Consider the following 18,238-nt stretch of genomic DNA (forward strand, 5'->3'; position numbering starts at 1 on the left):
GTCAAGGAGTTATCGGCCCCGCCCCGGAAGATAAGGCGGCTCTCCTCCGCTACGACTTCTCTTCCGGCCGCGCTGGGTAGCAGGTAGGACGTGTTTGTGGCGCGGCGGCTCTGGTACCATCCGCCTTCATCCCCTGCCCTGGGGACCCCTACGAACCCCGGCGGGATTCTTGAGAAAGAGCTGGGGCGCACGGTCAGGGATGGGTGTGGGAAAGCGTCTAGACCTGGAGGGAGGATCCTGGGGAACTGGGACCCTGAAGCTGGGGTGGCGGGGGTACCTGGACCGCCCGGGCGCTGACCGTAAGCCGCCTCCAGACCGCCGCCATGGGCCGCGTAATCCGTGGGCAGAGAAAGGGCGCCGGCTCGGTGTTCCGCGCGCACGTGAAGCACCGCAAGGGAGCTGCGCGTCTTCGAGCCGTGGACTTCGCCGAACGGCACGGCTACATCAAGGGCATCGTGAAGGTGCGGGGAGCCCGCCCGGGCGGGTGGGGACACGGGGCACCCCGCCAAGGACCTGCCGCTCATGCCGCCTCCGCCCGCAGGACATCATCCACGACCCGGGCCGCGGTGCACCCCTCGCCAAGGTAGTATTTCGGGATCCGTACCGATTTAAGAAGCGGACGGAGTTGTTCATCGCTGCCGAGGGCATCCACACCGGCCAGTTCGTGTACTGTGGCAAGAAGGGTAAGCTTCGCGGACGCCTGGGTTGCCTCGTCTGCGGGTTGGTGGCGTCGAGTCCCGCGGTGGGGTTGACGCTGACGGTGTGGAGCTTCTTTGGGATTTTCTTTCGCCCCTTTCTGTGCGCCTGACTCGCTTGCGAGCACCCCCCCCCCCGCAGTAAACTTGGAAATATTTAAAAAAAAAAAAAAAAAAAAAGGATAAGCTTTATCTCTGGGATTGAAGGTCAGAATGGAGAGGGGACTGGACCTGTGGTTGCCAGTGGAGGCTCACATCCTCAGTCCGAGGAGAAACATCTAGGCAAAAGTCTTCTTTAGTGAGACCTGTTTGGCTAAACGTACCAGATGCGGTGCCCAGAGAGCTCCTTAGAAGGAGGCTGGACGTTGAGTGCTGTGCTGTCGTCCTTGGGGACTTACAGAGGGAGCAGGTTTGCTTCTGATCAGCAGCAGTTAAGGAGGACCACTTTGCTGTACTCACCTATGGTGCTTCTTGCAGCCCAGCTCAACATAGGCAATGTGCTCCCAGTGGGCACTATGCCTGAGGGCACTATCGTGTGTTGTCTGGAGGAGAAGCCTGGTGACCGGGGCAAGTTGGCCCGAGCTTCAGGAAACTACGCTACTGTCATCTCCCACAATCCAGAGACCAAGAAGACTCGAGTGAAGCTGCCCTCAGGCTCAAAGAAAGTCATTTCTTCAGCCAACAGAGCTGTCGTTGGTGAGTGGCAGGCAGCAGTTGAATACTGTGTGCTGTGAGTCGCCTGTGATCAGTCAACATCTAGACCTGGGCTTTGGGGCCTGTTAGGCAGGGTTGTCTGTAGTGTGGCCTCATCTGTACTTCTGTGATTCCTGTTGTCACATCTGTGAAGTTAAGAGCTTTTTCAAGGATGTGTTCACTTTTCAAAAAGCTACCCAGTGCATGCCTTAAAGAGGCAACTCTGGTTTGTTTGCTTTCCTATTTGGGCAACGTTTTTAAATTCTTGTGGCAAACCCAAGGGATGCCATTGAATGTAGGTTTTCAAAGTAAGCAAAATTGTCCAAGATATGTGTCAGGCTGGGATAGCCATCTTGTTGGTGTTTGGAAGTTAGATTGAGTGACGTGGTCAGTCAGGGCAAAGTGGGGGCTTCCCTGGAGAATCATGGGTTGAGATCGACATTACAGATTACGTGGGGAAAGGCCTGGCTTGGGTGCCTGAGAAATCTGGAAGAAACTTAATGTCAGTTGCTAGGTTGCAAGGGTTTTAATGCCGGGTGGTAGTTTCAGGGTGTTAATGAAATTTTGGGAGTTGTGTGATGGTGTAGGACTGTAGGAGGGTGATTTGTGTGGGGGTGGCGTACTGGCAAGGATGCTTTCTGCCTCATAGGGTCCTGAAGTTCTGGGAGGGTATGGTGCACCTCTCTGAGGTGCCTCATCTCCCCAACAGGTGTGGTAGCTGGAGGCGGCCGCATAGACAAGCCCATTCTGAAGGCTGGGCGTGCATACCACAAGTATAAGGCAAAGAGGAATTGCTGGCCACGTGTACGTGGTGTGGCCATGAATGTAAGTAGCCCAGAAATGGGCAGTTGGGATGTTCAGGGATTGGGGGCTGAGAGGCTGCACCAACAGGCCCTTTCCTGGAGTGTTCCCTTTCTGTGCTCTCTAACGTGAGCCTCTCTTGTGTTATAGTTTGTTGGCACATGTCAGTTGATCCTACTCTTAACCAAGTCCTGAGAAAGATGGGGTCCACGCCCTTATATTAATACTGCTTTTCTTGCAGCCTGTGGAGCATCCTTTCGGAGGTGGCAACCACCAGCACATTGGCAAACCCTCTACTATTCGCAGAGATGCTCCTGCTGGTCGCAAAGTGGGTCTTATTGCTGCCCGCCGGACTGGGCGTCTCCGGGGAACCAAGACTGTGCAAGAGAAAGAGAACTAGGGATGAGGAGCTTAATAAAATCTGTCCTTTTGCCACGAAGCTGTGCTTGCTCATGGTTTCAGAGGGAAGGGTCCTTGCCCGGAGGACTGCTGTCGAGCCCTTTGTGTTGGGAGGAGGAAGATGAAGTTAGATGTGCCAGTGAACAGTGAAAGCTCTGGAAAACTCAGGTGGGGGTGCTAGGGATCTTCACACCTTGATCCTGGAAACTACCCTGTCCTGCAGTACACAGAGCAGAGAATTTTATCCACATCTTGTGTTAACTTTACAAGTGCTTAGAGGATCTAGGTGAGGGTGTGGATGTTTTGGGGGCACGGTGGTGCTCCTGAAGCTGCAGGCTGGAGAGCCAGGAAGCTATCCTGCAGTGGGAAGCCAGGACCAGGACGGAGTCAGGTTAACCTGTTTCTAAGAACAAATGGGCTTCCTGTTGGCCCAGTGTCCCTTGTCCCAAACTTCGAACAGGCTCATCAAAGGTGGTAGAACCAAGGCAGATGCTGCTGATCCAGCCTGGCACCGAGATGATAGGCTCATCAGTGCCTCAGCACCAGGACACCTGTTTCCCAGAACCCCCTGCCCCAGTGGTTCCCTTTGTGAGCCAGTGTGAGCCAAAGCAGGGGCTGCAGGCCTCTCTAAGTAATCCCTTGAGGCAGGAAGGTTGAGGATAAGAGTAGGTGGCTCGTTGAGGTAGAAAGCTCCTTGTACAGACTGCGTGCAGCAAGGCAAGGGACTGAGTTCTTGGGGACCATCTGAGTGCATTGGAACCCGTCACCTCCGGGTTGTTTTGAGAGGCTGTATGCCCTAGGCTGTCTCTCACTAGAGAGAAGACCATTTTTGTTGCCAGGTGGCTCCTTGTTGGGGTCCACATGTCCATAACATGAACCTTCCCCCCAGGTCTTGCTTTCCTGGTCTCCACTGGCCTCTTGACAACCCACTCCACTTAGACAGTGACCCTAGCAAGGCTAGGCCTTGGTCATGGGTAGGGAGAGTGGGAATTGCTCCTAAATGAAAGAAGGCTAGGCTTGGTCACCTGACCTGTTACCTGCCACTGCTTTACCCTTGGGGATCCAAGAAGTGGCCCTGGGAGGCCTTGTTCCAGTAGCAGGTACCCAGGGGAAGCCCTTACTCTAGTTAGAGTGGACAGTTTGGGTTCAGTATGCCTAACAAAACGGGCTGTAACCATTAAACATCTTGGTGATCTCGTGGCTTTGCCTCTGTAAAGGAAAGGACCAGGTCTTTTGTTGGTAGCAGCGCCTTGAGGGATTACTAGAGAGCTTTTCACTGAAAATTGGTGTAATTTATTAGTCTTCCGAAGTAGATCCCTAAGCCTCCCCTTGCCTCCGAGCTGAAGCTTCGGGGTCATGGTTTCAGGCTGCCACCCGGTGGCGGCGCACGCAATTTCCCGCACTGAGTTTCCAGTTCCTCAGAGACAAACTACCGAGACGTGGAGTCCGTTTCCCAGAGCGGCCTGAAGGTGCCGCTGGTTCGGACGCGGGTGGGGGCGTCACTTCCGGTGGATTTGGCTCGCCACGGCCGGTGGGGCTAGTGGGGCCTGGCCCCGCGGCGGTTCTTCTGCGGTACTGAGGTGAGTGTGGCTGGGCGGGTCGGCGGTGACCGGGAGGTCTCCCGGGCACAGGGCGTCAGCCCTTCCCTGTAGCCACCGCGATGCTCGGGCGGGCCGGGGCCCATCCCGCGGCCGATATCTCCCGCCTGGGGTCCCTCGGGCAGGCCCCCTCCCCACTCTCGGGAGTCCCCTCGAAAAGCCCTGTTTCTGCCCCGGCGTTTTCCGATGGGTCCCCAACCCCGACTGGTGTCCTCCCCAAGTCTGGCGTCCCCCTGTCCGCTCGCCCTGGCCTGGAGTCGTTCGCGCGAGACTCCCCTTCCCGGGTCTTCTGACTCCGGGAGCCTGGGGGTCTCTCCACCGGATTCCTGTCCTCAGGTCGCCCCAAGGGGTTGCGTCCCGGGATGCCCGGGACCCTCATGGCCTGGTGACTCGAGACCCGCTCCTTCCAAGCTCCTCTCCACCCTGCAGACGGTAAACCAGCTCTCCAAGTTCACCCCGCTACCCTAGCCCCCTGCTTGAACCGAGTCTTTCCCTCGCATGTGGGTCCAGGCTGTACTCCCCAGTTCTCCCCAGCCCTCCACCTCCCCGCCCTCTGCCCCCCGCCCCTGCTTCTTCACTGATTCCCCCTGTTCGCTGCCCCTAGCCCCATCTCTCTCCTCACTTCGTCTCTAGCTTGGGGCAGTTAGTGCCAAAACACACGGTTTTCTGTCAACTCTTGTCCTTCCCATTTACCATCCCTCCTCCCGTGCTCTTGGCTTCCTCTTCAGCAGTTCCCACTGATACACAGCCCTTCCCACTCCCTTTTGCCTCTGGCGCTTCCCGGCTTTTCTCTTAGCAGCCACATTTTGATTTCTTTTTAGCGGTCTCTATTCAAGGTCAGGAACTGAAGATTTTTTAAGTAAAAAAAATGCGCCACGTTTTTGTGCTTTGAAAACATTTGGAGACTAAATTATTAAACCCTAGTGACTAGGTATGCCACGTGTATTTCAAGCTTTTCATTGAGAAAAAAAAATGTTTGTTTTAAGCAAAACCCAAGGTCAAGGAAGACTCATGCTGTAGGGACTGAGAGGTGCCCCTCCCCCTCTTTTTTTTTTTTCCCCCAAGTAGGCTCCATGAGAAAGGGGGGCTTGAACTCCTGAGTCTGAGAGGTTAAGAGTCCTATGCTCTACTGATTGAGCCAGCCAGGCACCCCTAATTTTTATTTTTATTTAATTTGTTTTTTAAATTTACATCCAAGTTAGTTAGCGTATAGCGCAACAAAAACAATGATTTCACGAGTAGATTCCTTAATGCACATCACCCTTTTAGCCAACCCCCCCTCCCACAACCCCTGCAGTAAACCTCTGTTTTCCGTATTCAAGAGTCTCTTATATTTTGTTCCCCTCCCTGTTTTTATATTACTTTTGCTTCCCTTCCCTTATGTTCATCTGTTTTGTATCTTAAAGTCCTCATATAAGTGAAGTCCTATGATATTTGTCTTTCTCTGACTGGTTAATTTTGTTTACGTAATGCCCTCTAGTTGCTTGTAGCTGCAAATGGCAAGATTTCATTCTTTTTGGTTGCCAGGTAATACCCCATTGTATATAAACCACATCTTCATCCATTCATCCATCGATGGACATTTGGGCTCTTTCCGTACTTTGGCTGTTGTCAGTAGTGCTGCTATAAACATTGGGTGCAGCATATGCTCCTTCAAAACAGCACACCTATATCCCTTGAGTAAATAGCTACTAGTGCAATTGCTGGGTCATAGGGTAGTTCTATTTTTAATTTTTTGTGACACCTCCACACTGTTTTCCAGAGTGGCTACGCCGGTTTGCATTCCCACCAGCAGTGCAATCGGGTTCCTCTTTCTCTGCATTCTTGCCAACATCTGTTGTTGCCTGAGTTGTTAATGTTAGCCATTCTGACAGGTGTGAGGTGGTATCTCATGGTGGTTTTGATTTGTATTTCTCTGATGATGAGCAATGTTGAGCATCTTTTCATGTGTCGGTTGGCATCTGGATGTCTTCTTTGGAGAAGTGTCTATTCACGTCTTTTGCCCATTTCTCCATTGGACTATTTGTTGTTTGGATGTTGAGTTTGATGAGTTCTTTATAGATTTTGGATACCAACCCTTCATCTGATACGTTGTTTGCACATATCTTCTCTCATTCCATCAGTTGCCTTTTGGTTTTGCTGATTGTTTCCCTCACTGGGCAGAATCTTTTTATTTTCCCTTGCCTCCAGAGATGTGTTGAGTAAGAAGTTGCTGCAGCCGAGGTCAAAGAGGTTCTTCCCTGCTTTCTCCTCGAAGATTTTGATGGCTTCCTGTCTTGCATTTAGGTCTTTCATCCATTTTGAGTTTGTTTTGTGTATGGTGTAAGAAGGTGGTCCAGGCTCATTTTTCTGCATGTCGCTGTCCAGTGTTCCCAGCACCACTTGGTGAAGAGACTGTCTTTATTCCATTGGATATTCTTTCCTGCTTTGTCAGAGATTAGTTGTCCGTATGTTTGTGGGTCCATTTCTGGGTTCTCTATTCTGTTCCTTTGATCTGAGTATGTTTTTATGCCAGTACCATACTTTTTTCAGGATTACAGCTTTGTAATACAGCTTGACATATGGTATTTTTTTAAGAAAGCTGTTGAAGCGAAATTGCTCTTAGAGGCATGGTACCCAGTCCTATTTGCTTCCCTAAAGCAACCCTTATTTTGAACAACATACTTTCAGCAGTTTTTTGGGTTTTTTTGTTTTAGTTTTATTGGGATGTAATTGATAAACAGGAATTGTATAAATTTTAGGTGTACACTTGATGTTTTGATCTGTGTATACATTGTAAGATAATCACATTCAACTTAATTAACATGTCCATCACCTCACGTAGGCATCATTTGTTTTTTTTTTTTTTTTTTTTTTTTTTTTTTTTTTTTTTTTTGAGGGAGAGAGCAAGCATGAGTGGGGGAGAGACAGAGAAAGAAGGAGAGAGACAATTACAAACATGTTCCTTGCTGTCAGCACAGAGCTGGACACAGGTCTCAGTCTTAGGAACAGTGAGATCATGACTGGAGCTGATATCAAGAGTCGGGTGCTTAACCAACTGAGCCGCCCAGAAGCCCTTTTTTTGTTTTCTCTGTGGTAAGGATGTTTAAGATCTACCCTCTGAGCAAGTTTCACAGTTACAATACAGTAGTGTTAACTGTTGTCACAGGGCTGTACATTGTATCTCCAGAACTTAGTCATCATGAGCAACTGAAAGTTGTACTCTGATGAATATCTGTGCATTTTCCCCAACCCCCAAACCCTAGCACCTTACCATCATTCTACACTCTGCTTCTATGGACTCTTAGATACATGTTAGTGAGATATATTTGTCTTTCTGTGTCTAGTAGTATTTATCTTTTTGTGTCTTTCTAGTAGCATTTGTTATATAGTATTTGTCTTTCTGTGTCTAGTTTATTTCACTTAGCATAATATTTTCCAGGTTTACCCATGTTGTAGCAAATGGCAAGATTTCATTCTTTATGGCAGAGTAGCATTCCATTGTGTGTATATATCACATCCTATATCCCTTCATCTCTCTAGAGCACTTAGGTTGTTTCCATGTCTTGCCTATTGTGAATAATGCTTCAGTGACTATGGGAGTGCACATCTCTTTTTGAGGTAGTGATTTCATTTCCTTTGGATAATATAACAAGTGGGGTTGGTGGATCATGTGCTAGTTTTATTTTTAATTTTTTTCAATCTCTTTTTAATGTTTTATTTATATCTGAGAGAGAGGAAGAGAGACAGTGTGAGCAGGGGAGGGTCAGAGAGAGAGGGAGACACAGAATCCGAAGTTGGCTCCAGGCTCTGAGCTGCCAACACAGAGCCCAATGTGAGGCCCAAACCCATGGACCATGAGATCATGACCTGAGCTGAAGTTGGACGCTTAACTGACTGAGCCACCCAGGTGCCCCTATTTTCAGTGTTTTGAAGCACCTCCACATTGGTTTCCAGAATGGCTGCCCCACTTTATATTCCCACCAACAGTGCACAAGGGCTCCCTTTTTCCCGTATCCTCACCAACATTTTCTTGCGCTTTTTGATAATGCTCATTCTGACAGGTGTGAGGTGATGACTCGTTGTGGTTTTGTTTGCAGTTCTCTAGTGATCTTGAGTACTTTTTCATGTGCCTGCTAGTCATTCTTGTGTCTTTTAGGGGAGAAATTTAGGTTCTTTGCTCATTTTAAGTTGGGCTTTTGGGTTTTTTTTTTTCCTACTGAATTGTGTGAGGTCTTTATATATTTTAGATCTTGATTCCTTATCAGATAAATGGTTTGTGAATATTTTCTCCTGTTTCTTAAGTGCCTTTTCACTGTTATTATTTTGCTGTCAACACATTTTCTTATACCTTTACCTACCTACTAGTGTATTTGTGTTTAAAAATCTGCACACCACTTGCATACCATTATATACTGTTGATACTCTACACTTAACAGTTTCACTCAATCTTACAGCTTTATACTGCCTCTGACATTGATGTGGTTCATTTCTTTCAACAACTGGCGGTGTGACTGTTCGCTGATGGTAGATATTGAAGTTTTTTTGTTTTTTTGGTACACAAGCACATGCTAACATTCTTGTGTATCTTCTTGTGTGCATTAGCAAGAGTTTTATAGGGCACATACTTAGAATTAGGGTTTCTGACTGAATTTGCAGGGTTTCAGCTCTGCTAGGTGGTGCCAGGTGTATTTCCACATGACTGTACCAGTTTATACTCTATAGGACTCTGAAGATCTCATTGTTCCTTATGTCTTCAACATTTGATATTGTGAAACGTTTTATATTTTCCCCAGTCTTTGGGGAGAGAAGTCTTGAATTTATATTTCTCGAATTCTCAATGACATTGAAGAGGATTTCAACTGTTTATTGGACTCTTTGATTTCATTATCTGTGACTTACCAAGTCATCATGTGTTTACTTTCTTAAATTAATGATCTTTTCCTTTTTTTGTATTTTAAAATATATTCTGTGTATCTTTTCTTATGTCTTTCACTCTGCATCTTGCCTTTTTTTTTTTTTTTAATATTAGTGTATATTTATTTTTGAGAGAGACAAGCTGGAGAGGAGGAGAGAGAGAGGGAGACACAGAATGTGAAGTAGGCTCCAGGCTCCAAGCTGTCAGCACAGAGCCTGACATGGGGTTCAAACCCATGAACCATGAGATCATGACCTGAGCCAAAGTCGGATGCTTAACCGACTGAGCCACCGAGGCCCCCCTCTGCATCTTGTCTTTTAATTTTGTTGTGTCTTGTACGGAAAAATAATTTTGGAGTAAAATTAAACAATTTTTCTTCTATGGACTGTATTTTGCATATTATTTGCTTAGAATAGCTGTAATTTTTAAAAAGTATTTAGGTCTTCTATGTGCTTAAAATATACTTTTGTTTGCCATAGGAGGCAGGGATTGAATTTTATTTTCCTATGGAAAATCAGTTGTATTGGCACCATTATGAATAGCATGCCATTAACATATGCATGGGTCTGTTCCCGATCTTCTTTACTGTGCTCACACTTTGCTCTTATTATTGTAGCCTTACAGTAAGTCTTGCTAGGTGGTAGGCATGCCCTTGCCTATCTTAGTTCTTTTTTGACACCGTCTTGGTTAATTGTGGATCATTATGATATTAAGTCATTTTGGTGAGATTTCACATTATGTCCTGTTGGAGTTTTGATTGCACAGAATTAATTAGTTTAGTTGAGGAGAGTTGACATTTTTATGATATTGAGTCTTCCTATTTATGAATACTGTCTGTTTATCCATAGGTCTTTTTAATGTCCTTCAATAAAGTTTTACCATTTTGTTCCCGGCATTTTGGACCACACTCTGATGGCCATTGCTGCATGTATGGTATGTAGAGTTGTGTCCCCTCCATTTCATTTCATTTCATTTCATTTCATTTCATTTCATTTCATTTCTTAGAGAGAGAGTGAGTAGAGGAGAGGAACTGGTGGTGGGGGGAGAGAATCTTAAGCTGGCTCCATTCTCAGCATGAAGCCTGATATGGGGCTTGATCCCATGACCCTCAAGTCATGACCTCAGCCAAAATGGAGAGTTGGATGCTCAACTGACTGAGCCACCCGGTTGCCCCCTGCCCAACTTTTTTGTTTTTAATAGCATTTCTTTTTCCATCTCTTTTCTGCTGCCTCCCCTGCATTAGACTTGCCAGATGTTTGTTATTAGCATTTTAAAGAACTAGTGTTGAGGTATTTTCTGTTTCTTAATTTAAATATTTTTAAATGTTTATTTTGAGAGAGAGTATGTGCACAAGAGGGGTGCAGGGCAGAGAGAGGAGGGAGAGAGAATCCCAAGCAGGCTCCACACTGTTAGTATGGAGTCCATCTTGGGGTTCTATCTCACAAACTGTGAGGTCAGGTCATGACTTGAGCTGAAATCAAGTCAGATGCTAAACCAGCTGAAGTACCCAGGTGCCCCAGAGATTATTTTGTTTCTTTAAATCGAATGTTCTTTATTTTCTTCTATCTTTTTTTGAATTCAGTTTTCTTAGTCTGTGTTTAATTTCTTATTGAATGTTTAGATCATTTTTTTCAGTCTGTCTTATGCTAAAATAAGTGCATTAAGAATGCACCTTTTTCGGGGTGCCTGTGTGGCTCAGTTGGTTAAGTGTCTGACTCTTGTTTTTGGCTGGGGTCATGATCTCTTGTTTGGTGAGTTCAAGCCCCTTGTTGGGCTATGCACTGATGGTGTGGAGCCTGTTTGGGATTCTCTTTCTCCCTCTCTATATGCCCCTCCCCTGCTCGTGCTCTCTCTCTCAAAATAAATAAATAAACATTAAAAAAATTTCGAACAATGTACATTTTTTGTTAGGTGGCCTTTGTTTCCATTTCTAAGGTTTTCTGGAAAGGGGTGCTTGTTTCTAGCATCTGTTTCTAGCATAACAACAATCTGATGAGAGAATGTTTTGCCAAATGATGTCAGCTTTTGGAAGTTTTCAAATCTTTCCTTGTGGCCTGGTTTGTGAGATTTTTTCAATAGTTTTGAATGTACATCTTGGAAAATGTGTATTCTCTATGTTTCAAGTAACTATTCTCTCCTCAGTCTCTTGCTTCTGAGGGAAGTGTGTTAAAATCTCTCATTCCAGGGGAGGTGTGCCAGGTTCCTCTTTGCTACTTCAGTTAGCATTGGCTTTCTCCAGTTTGAGTTTGTTGGTAGATACATGCGTGTCTGTAATTACAGCTTTTTGGTGGATTTCCTTTTTATTTATGTGTATTATTCATTAATGAGTTTTGCTTTCAGTTCTGTCTTAATTGGTATAAATAAATGGTGAACCACACATAGCAATGCATAGTAAGTTCAGAAATACCATGAATGAGGGGAAGTAGCCAGAAGAGTGTGGACAGCTTATTGGTCCTTCGATGAAGTTCACCAGAAGCACAGCTGATCCGTGGTGGTGACATTCAGGGTAGAGTTTCACTCTTGGCAGTTCAGGGAGGAAGTAGTGCTCACAGGGGCAGGAAAGCAGACCTCAGGACTGGTTCTGAGGGTGTGGGCCCTTGTGATTGCCCCTTGAGCTATGTGTTCAGGATTTCTTGACTCTTCTTCGTAAAAGTCATATTTCAATAAAGAGCTTTAAAGGTTGGGGAGTCTGGGTGGCTCAGTCAGTTAAGCGTCCGACTTCGGCTCAGGTCATGGTCTCACAAACCCTTGAGCTATGTGTTCAGGATTTCTTGACTTTTCTTCGTAAAAGTCATATTTCAATAAAGAGCTTTAAAGGTTGGGGAGTCTGGGTGGCTCAGTCAGTTAAGCGTCCGACTTCGGCTCAGGTCATGGTCTCACGGTTTGTGGGTTCAAGCCCCATGTCAGGCTCTGTTCTGACAGCCAGCTCAGAGGCTGGAGGCTGCTTCAGATTCTGTATCTCCCTCTCTCTCTGCCCCCTCCTGCTCACGCTGTCTTTCTCTCTCTCTCTCTCAGAAATAAATAAAACATTAAAAAAAAAAAAAAAAGGTAAAGAAAAGGTATATATCTTTTATAGCTTTATTTTCATTAGTGTTTGTCTTACATCCAGCATTTCTGCCTTACTTTTTTTTTTTAGGTTATGTAGATGCATTTTGTGCATCTGTCGGAGAGTCTGGTGCTTCTAGTAGGTGAGTTTAATCATTTTATTTCTTTTCATCACTCATCCACTGAATTGTTCCTATCGCTTTTGTATTTTTTGCCATCTGTACTTTGACTTTGTTCTCTGCCTTCTGTTGATTTTTTTTTTCTTTTTCTTCTCAACACATACCATGTTGTCTTTACTTTCTCACATAAAGTAAATGAGTATCTTCATCTTCCTCCTGAATGAGATAGCTTGGCGTGTCAGGGAGGTTGAGGGGAACAGATGACCTGAGGAGTTGGGCACGTGTACGTGTACTGGGCGCAGGGTTGGGCAGGACAGGCCTGGGAGGCGAGCTGTGCCCTGATGGGGGTGAACATAGTCCTGAAGGTGCCACAGGAGGGGCCAGGCTGGGCCTCCACGTGTTCCTCTCTCTTTCCTCAGCACCAGTGTGACTTACTGCCCACTTCCTTCCCTTGGAAGCGCAGGGTACCAGGCGATGGCGGCATTCCACCTGTCTGCCCTGCCGCAGGTGAGCATCCATTTTCCCTGGGAGGTGTGAAGTCTCCTCTGCCTCAGCAGGTACTGTCAGGCATGTCTGGTCGGGGGCGTTGAGCAGAAGAGTGGTGACCCTGGGACTCCCCAGACTTCCTGAGTTAGCTGGCTTATCAGCCCAGGGCTCGGGCTACTCCCCTGGGTCATGCTGGGGGATCATTTCTGTAGTCGCCCCTGTGTCGCTGCTCCTAGTATGCTTCTGCGGCCCCTGCCCCCAGGGCCCACCCTGAGCCGCACCTGGGCCTGCAGCAGCCCTTGTCATTCCAGGCTGAGGTGACCTTTGAGGACGTGGCCGTGCTATTCTCCCGGGAGGAGTGGGGCCGTCTGGGCCCTGCTCAGAGGGGCCTCTACAGGGACGTGATGCTGGAGACCTACAGGAATCTGGTCTCCCTGGGTAAGGCCCCTCACTAGGATGCAGCTCAGGGAACAGCCCTGGGAACTGAGGGCTCAGCAGGGGTTGGGCTGGGGGCCTCACCCCCTGGTCCTAGGCAGGCCTGGTCTACACAGAGGTGGGGCCAGTCTGTACTTCTCTCATCTGACTCTGAGCTCCCAGATAAGAGTGCCTCCCTGCTCCAGCCCCAAGACAGACCCCTCCCGAGAGGGATTGTGTCCCTCCCAAGTGGAGAGAGCCCTCTGTGCTCTTGTTCCCTGTGCTCAGGTCTCTTCATGACCACCCCCAGCCCTCCAGAGTGTCCAGATTCCCTGTCACCCCACTTTGCCTGTGCTCCTCCTTCTGCCACAGGAAGGAGATCCTGTGAGATCACGCTCAGTGCAGCCCTGATCCTTGGCACTAACCCCAGGTCCTGTTTCTTCCTAGGAGCTGGACATGCAGGTCCCAAGCCTGGGGTGATCACACAGTTGGAGCGAGGGGATGAGCCGTGGGTCCTGGATGCACAGGGTGTCAAGGGGAAAGGGCGACGAAGAGTGAGTGTCTCAGGTGCGTGAAGGGGCCACTTTCCCAACAGTTGCTGAATAAGCATTTGTTGGGGTCCAGGGTATGTGGTTAATAGCTCAGGAATTGAGAACAAGGTGCATCAGGGCAGTCCTGGGAGTAGCCTGTGCTGAGATCCAGGTCACCTCCATCAGCTGAGTACCTCATTGTGGTAATTCTTGAGCTGAATCTTCTGGGAGTGTGAGAGGGGTCATTGTTGGCAGAGAAGAGAAAGGGCATTCAGATATGCCTTGAGTGAAGGCTGAGTCCGTGGGACCTCATGGAGCCCTGCCCTCCAGAGTTCATGCCCTGTGAGGAGGGTCAGATAGGGCCATAGTGGTGGGGACCGTTGCTTCACTCTCCTTTTCTAAAATGACCACTTGACAGTCATGGACCATACAAGATAGAGTATCTCATCACCCAGATACCAGTGTGTTCTGTTGTGTCCCTGGTTCTAGAAGAACCAGGATAAACCTTAAGTTTATAGCTCAGTGAATTTTTTTAAATTTTTTCTTTTTTTTTTTTTTAAGAAGCTGGGCTTTTTTTTTTTTTTTTTTTTTTTTTTTTTTTTTTTTTTTTTAAAAAATAATATATATATAAAAGAGAGAGAGACCGTGTGAGCAGGGGAGGGTCAGAGAGAGAGGGAGACACAGAATCTGAAACAGGCTCCAGGCTCTGAGCTGTCAGCACAGAGCCCGACGCGGGACTTGAACCCACGAACCATGAGATCGTGACCTGAGCCGAAGCCAGACACTTAACCGACTGAGTCACCCAGGTGCCCCAGTGAATTTTTGTAAAAATCTTCCAAATCAAGATGTAGAACGTTTCTAGTTCTCTGGGAGTCCAGTGGGCCTCCTATCATTTCCCACTGCTCCTCACAGGGCCCTTCACTCTGCCTCTTAGCTCTGTGTCTGGTCTCATGCAGGGCATCTGAGCATTGTGAGGGCTGCCATGCTGTACACAGTTTGTTTTCTTTCATCGCCACATGGTGTTCTTTTGTGGGGGAGAGAAGATCCGAAGGACACTCCACATGGATGCGGGACTTGAATCCACGAACTGTGAGATGATGACCTGAGCTTAAATCAAGTATTGGATGCTTAACCAACAGGCACCTAGGCACCCCAAATTATTTTCCATTCCTGCTGACATTTTGTTGTCCCCATTTTGGGGTTGTTATGCATGTTTCTCTTGGTTCACAGAGAATATGTGACAGTATGTTTCTGCAAGGGGAGTTGGTGTATGACTGGTTAGGGAAGGAAGGAATGGGGGCTTGAGGGTATCAGGAACTGTTCTGTATGGCATCTTGAGTTTAAGGGGCCAGTAGCTAACTGATTGCCTCTCAGGCCCCTGAGAAAAGATGCAGGAATGAATGTGGCCTGCTAGGGAGAGCTCAGGGACACCGGGACCATGGTTAGTACGAGGTTGGCCTTCTGATGTCCTTAGGAGGCAACTGGTTTTCCTACCGTGAATTTGGGGTGAGTTAGTGCTGTTAGGTGTCCTTAGACCCGCTTCTTTGTCAGATGTGCTCTGTGACTTTCAGGGCCCCACTGGTCTCCATGGTGGTATGAAGCTTCCATGTTCTGTCCCTTTGTAATGAGGACCTGCACCCTATAGCCCCACCTAGGAAGGCTTTGTGGACAGAAGGCAGGCAGGAAGAATGAGTCAGGCCTGGTTTAAATGACACAAGACTACAACTTTGGGTAAGGTCTTTAAGCATCTAAGCTGTAGGCTCTCATCTCTGCAAGGGGTTGTACCTCTGGAGATGATGGAATTGGGATGGTGCTGATAGTTGACAGCATCTTCGTACCTTCCTTCTGAAGTCAGAACAGGTGACCCTGAGATGTGTTTCTTGTTTCAGCTCATGGGACCCGGACTGAGTACAATGAGTTGTCTTCGGGAGACATGCTTGATGGGGAAGAACTGGATCAGCTTCAGATGGCTGTTTCTCAGGGACCTGAGACTGGAGAGGCCCATGCATGTGTCAGGGAGCCAGATGGGAGCCTGGACAAACCTGCGGAACGGAGATGCCTGAGACCAGTCACATGGACCAATGAGGAGAGCTGCCAGGAGTCTGCAGGGGGCCTCACGTTCCGGTCAGGCTCCGTCTCTGACCAGAGACCTCACCAATGTGATATATGTGAACAAAGTTTCGAACAGAGATCATACCTCAATAACCATAAGCGTGTACACAGGTCAAAAAAGACAAACGTAGTTCATGATTCTGGGGAATCCTTCAGTGCAAATATAGCTAAAGAAGATCAGAAAATTCCTCTTGGGAAAAAATTGCATTATTGTGGTTACTGTGGGAAAGCCTTCAGGTACAGTGCTAACCTCGTCAAACACCAGAGGCTTCACAGTGAAGAAAAGCCCTACAAGTGTGAAGAGTGTGGTAAAGCCTTCAGCCAGAGCTGTGAGTTCATCAATCACCGAAGGATGCACTCAGGGGAGATCCCCTACCGGTGTGGTGAGTGCGGGAAGACGTTCAACCAAAGGCCCAACCTCATGAAGCATCAGAGGATTCACACCGGGGAGAAGCCCTACAAGTGTGGTGATTGCGGGAAACACTTCAGCGCCTATTCTTCCCTTATTTATCACCAGAGAATCCACACTGGAGAGAAACCCTATAAGTGCAGTGACTGTGGGAAAGCCTTCAGTGATGGCTCAATCCTCATCCGACATCGTCGCACTCACACTGGAGAGAAGCCATTTGAGTGTAAAGAATGTGGCAAAGGCTTCACCCAAAGTTCTAACCTTATCCAACATCAAAGAATTCACACTGGGGAGAAACCCTATAAATGTAATGAATGTGAGAAAGCCTTCATCCAAAAAACCAAACTTGTTGAACATCAGAGAAGCCACACTGGGGAGAAGCCCTATGAATGTAATGACTGTGGCAAAGTCTTCAGCCAGAGCACACACCTTATCCAGCATCAGAGGATCCACACGGGAGAGAAGCCGTACAAGTGCAGTGAGTGTGGGAAGGCCTTCCACAACAGTTCCAGACTCATCCACCACCAAAGGTCACACCACGGGGAGAAGCCGTACAAATGCAGCGATTGCAAGAAAGCCTTTAGCCAAGGTACTTACCTCATCCAACACCGGAGGATCCACACTGGGGAGAAGCCCTATAAGTGTGGCAAGTGTGGGAAAGCCTTCCGGCACAGTTCCAACATGTGCCAGCATCAGAGGATTCACCTCCGGGAAGACTTCGCCAGGTGACCGTGGAAGAGGGCCCATGAGTTCTGCTGTGCACTTCCCCAATGTGACCACCCCCCACACCCTCTATCTGTTGTCCATACAGCGTTGTCACAGATGAAGGGCATTTCTAATTAGAAACAGACAAAACTCTTTTTTTCTTAAACCCAAAGCAGTGCATGTTTATTTTAGATAAATTGAGAGAGAGGTAAGCAAAAAGGAGAAGTTCTTGTAATCTCCCTCACTTAGAAAATGAATCCATTACTGCTGATTCAATATAAACTTCCTTTCACACAGTTCAGAGCGTTATCGAAAGAAAATGCTACATGCTTGACGTTGCAGCACGTAGGATCTTCACTTTTACTGGTTCCTGGATCCTAGAAAACTCACACTGGAAAGAAGCATACATATTTACATATTTTTAAATCTTGTAAATTTTAAAGATTAGCATAATTTTGATGCTTTTCTGTGTATCTTAATAGAGTTGATAATTGCTGTTTTTATTGTGGTAAAATATACATAACCTAAAATTTATCATTTTTACCATGTTTAGATGTACAGCTCAGTGGCGTTAAATATACTCACAATGTTGTATTACCATCACCACTATTTCCAGAACTGTTTTACTCTCTGAAGCAGAAACTCTGTACCCATTAAATAATAACTCTCCATTTTCCCCTTCTCCCAGCTGCTGACAGTCTATTCTATTTTCTGTCTATGCATTTGCCTATTCTAGTTGCCTCATATGTGAAGTCATACAGTATTTGCCCTTTCTATCTAGCTGATTTCGCTTTGCATAATGTTTCTTCAAGGTTCATCCATGTTGTAGCCTGTATCACAAACGTCTTTTTTTTTTAACGCCTGAAAAATAGGACCTTGATTTGTAGATACCATGTTTATCCATTCATCTGTTAATGGGCACTTGGGTGTTTCTACCTTTTTTGGCTGTTGTGCATACTGCTGGTATGAATGGGTATACAAGTATTTTCTTGGGTCCTTTCAGTACTTTTGGGTTTAATCCTGGGAGTGAAATAGCTGGATCATATGGTAATTCTACGTTTAACTTTTTGAGGAGTGGCCAGACTTTTTCACAGTGGGCAGTAACGTTATACATTCCCACCAGCAATGATTAGAAGGTTCTAATTTCTCCATATTCCTGCCAACATTTGTTATTTTCCATTTTTTAATCTTTGATTTATTTATCTCTGTATGCAACATGGGTCTTGAATTCACAACCCTGAGATGAAGAGTGGCATGCTCTTCTGACTGAACCAGCTAGGCATCCCAATCTTTCCATTTTTAAAAATACCTATACTAATGGGTGTGAAGTGGTAT

At 46.9% G+C, this 18,238-nt stretch overlaps 2 protein-coding genes across 13 annotated transcripts; both read left to right on the forward strand.

Moving 5' to 3' along the window:
- Nucleotides 1–2,628, forward strand: RPL8 (ribosomal protein L8). Its single transcript, XM_039254116.1, has 6 exons — nucleotides 1–83; nucleotides 315–461; nucleotides 542–683; nucleotides 1,173–1,391; nucleotides 2,098–2,213; nucleotides 2,431–2,628. Exons 2-6 carry the CDS (start codon nucleotides 324–326, stop codon nucleotides 2,587–2,589), a joined length of 774 nt encoding a protein of 257 aa, XP_039110047.1. The 5' UTR covers nucleotides 1–83; nucleotides 315–323; the 3' UTR covers nucleotides 2,590–2,628.
- Nucleotides 2,629–4,099: 1,471 nt separating this feature from the next.
- Nucleotides 4,100–17,564, forward strand: ZNF34 (zinc finger protein 34). Of its 12 annotated transcripts, XM_039254095.1 has the most exons (8): nucleotides 4,107–4,168; nucleotides 4,523–4,618; nucleotides 9,932–10,016; nucleotides 12,220–12,271; nucleotides 12,711–12,804; nucleotides 13,045–13,171; nucleotides 13,595–13,714; nucleotides 15,567–17,564. In XM_039254095.1, the coding sequence occupies exons 3-8, from the start codon at nucleotides 9,941–9,943 to the stop codon at nucleotides 16,925–16,927; spliced, it is 1,830 nt and encodes a 609-aa protein (XP_039110026.1). In that variant the 5' UTR covers nucleotides 4,107–4,168; nucleotides 4,523–4,618; nucleotides 9,932–9,940; the 3' UTR covers nucleotides 16,928–17,564. The 12 variants fall into 12 exon arrangements, with proteins under 12 accessions (XP_039110029.1, XP_039110027.1, XP_039110028.1 ...); XM_039254096.1 differs by lacking the exon at nucleotides 4,523–4,618 and having other exon boundaries at nucleotides 4,104–4,168; nucleotides 12,667–12,754; XM_039254097.1 differs by lacking the exon at nucleotides 4,523–4,618 and having other exon boundaries at nucleotides 4,104–4,168; nucleotides 12,706–12,754.
- Nucleotides 17,565–18,238: the final 674 nt, after the last annotated feature.

The sequence above is a fragment of the Hyaena hyaena genome, unplaced genomic scaffold (genome assembly GCF_003009895.1).
Source record: "Hyaena hyaena isolate Hyena2069 unplaced genomic scaffold, ASM300989v1 scaffold_474, whole genome shotgun sequence".
Taxonomy (NCBI): domain Eukaryota; kingdom Metazoa; phylum Chordata; class Mammalia; order Carnivora; family Hyaenidae; genus Hyaena; species Hyaena hyaena.

Coding starts and splice junctions, on each gene's coding strand:
- RPL8 (XM_039254116.1), top strand. CDS start 324: ATGGGCCGCGTAATCCGTGGGCAGAGAAAGGGCGCCGGCTCGGTGTTC. Junction 1,392..2,097: donor AGCCAACAGAGCTGTCGTTG/GTGAGTGGCAGG, acceptor TCTCCCCAACAG/GTGTGGTAGCTGGAGGCGGC. Junction 2,214..2,430: donor TACGTGGTGTGGCCATGAAT/GTAAGTAGCCCA, acceptor CTTTTCTTGCAG/CCTGTGGAGCATCCTTTCGG.
- ZNF34 (XM_039254094.1), top strand. CDS start 9,941: ATGTCCTTCAATAAAGTTTTACCATTTTGTTCCCGGCATTTTGGACCA. Junction 12,272..12,710: donor GAGTCTGGTGCTTCTAGTAG/GTGAGTTTAATC, acceptor TTGGAAGCGCAG/GGTACCAGGCGATGGCGGCA. Junction 12,805..13,044: donor AGTCTCCTCTGCCTCAGCAG/GTACTGTCAGGC, acceptor TTGTCATTCCAG/GCTGAGGTGACCTTTGAGGA.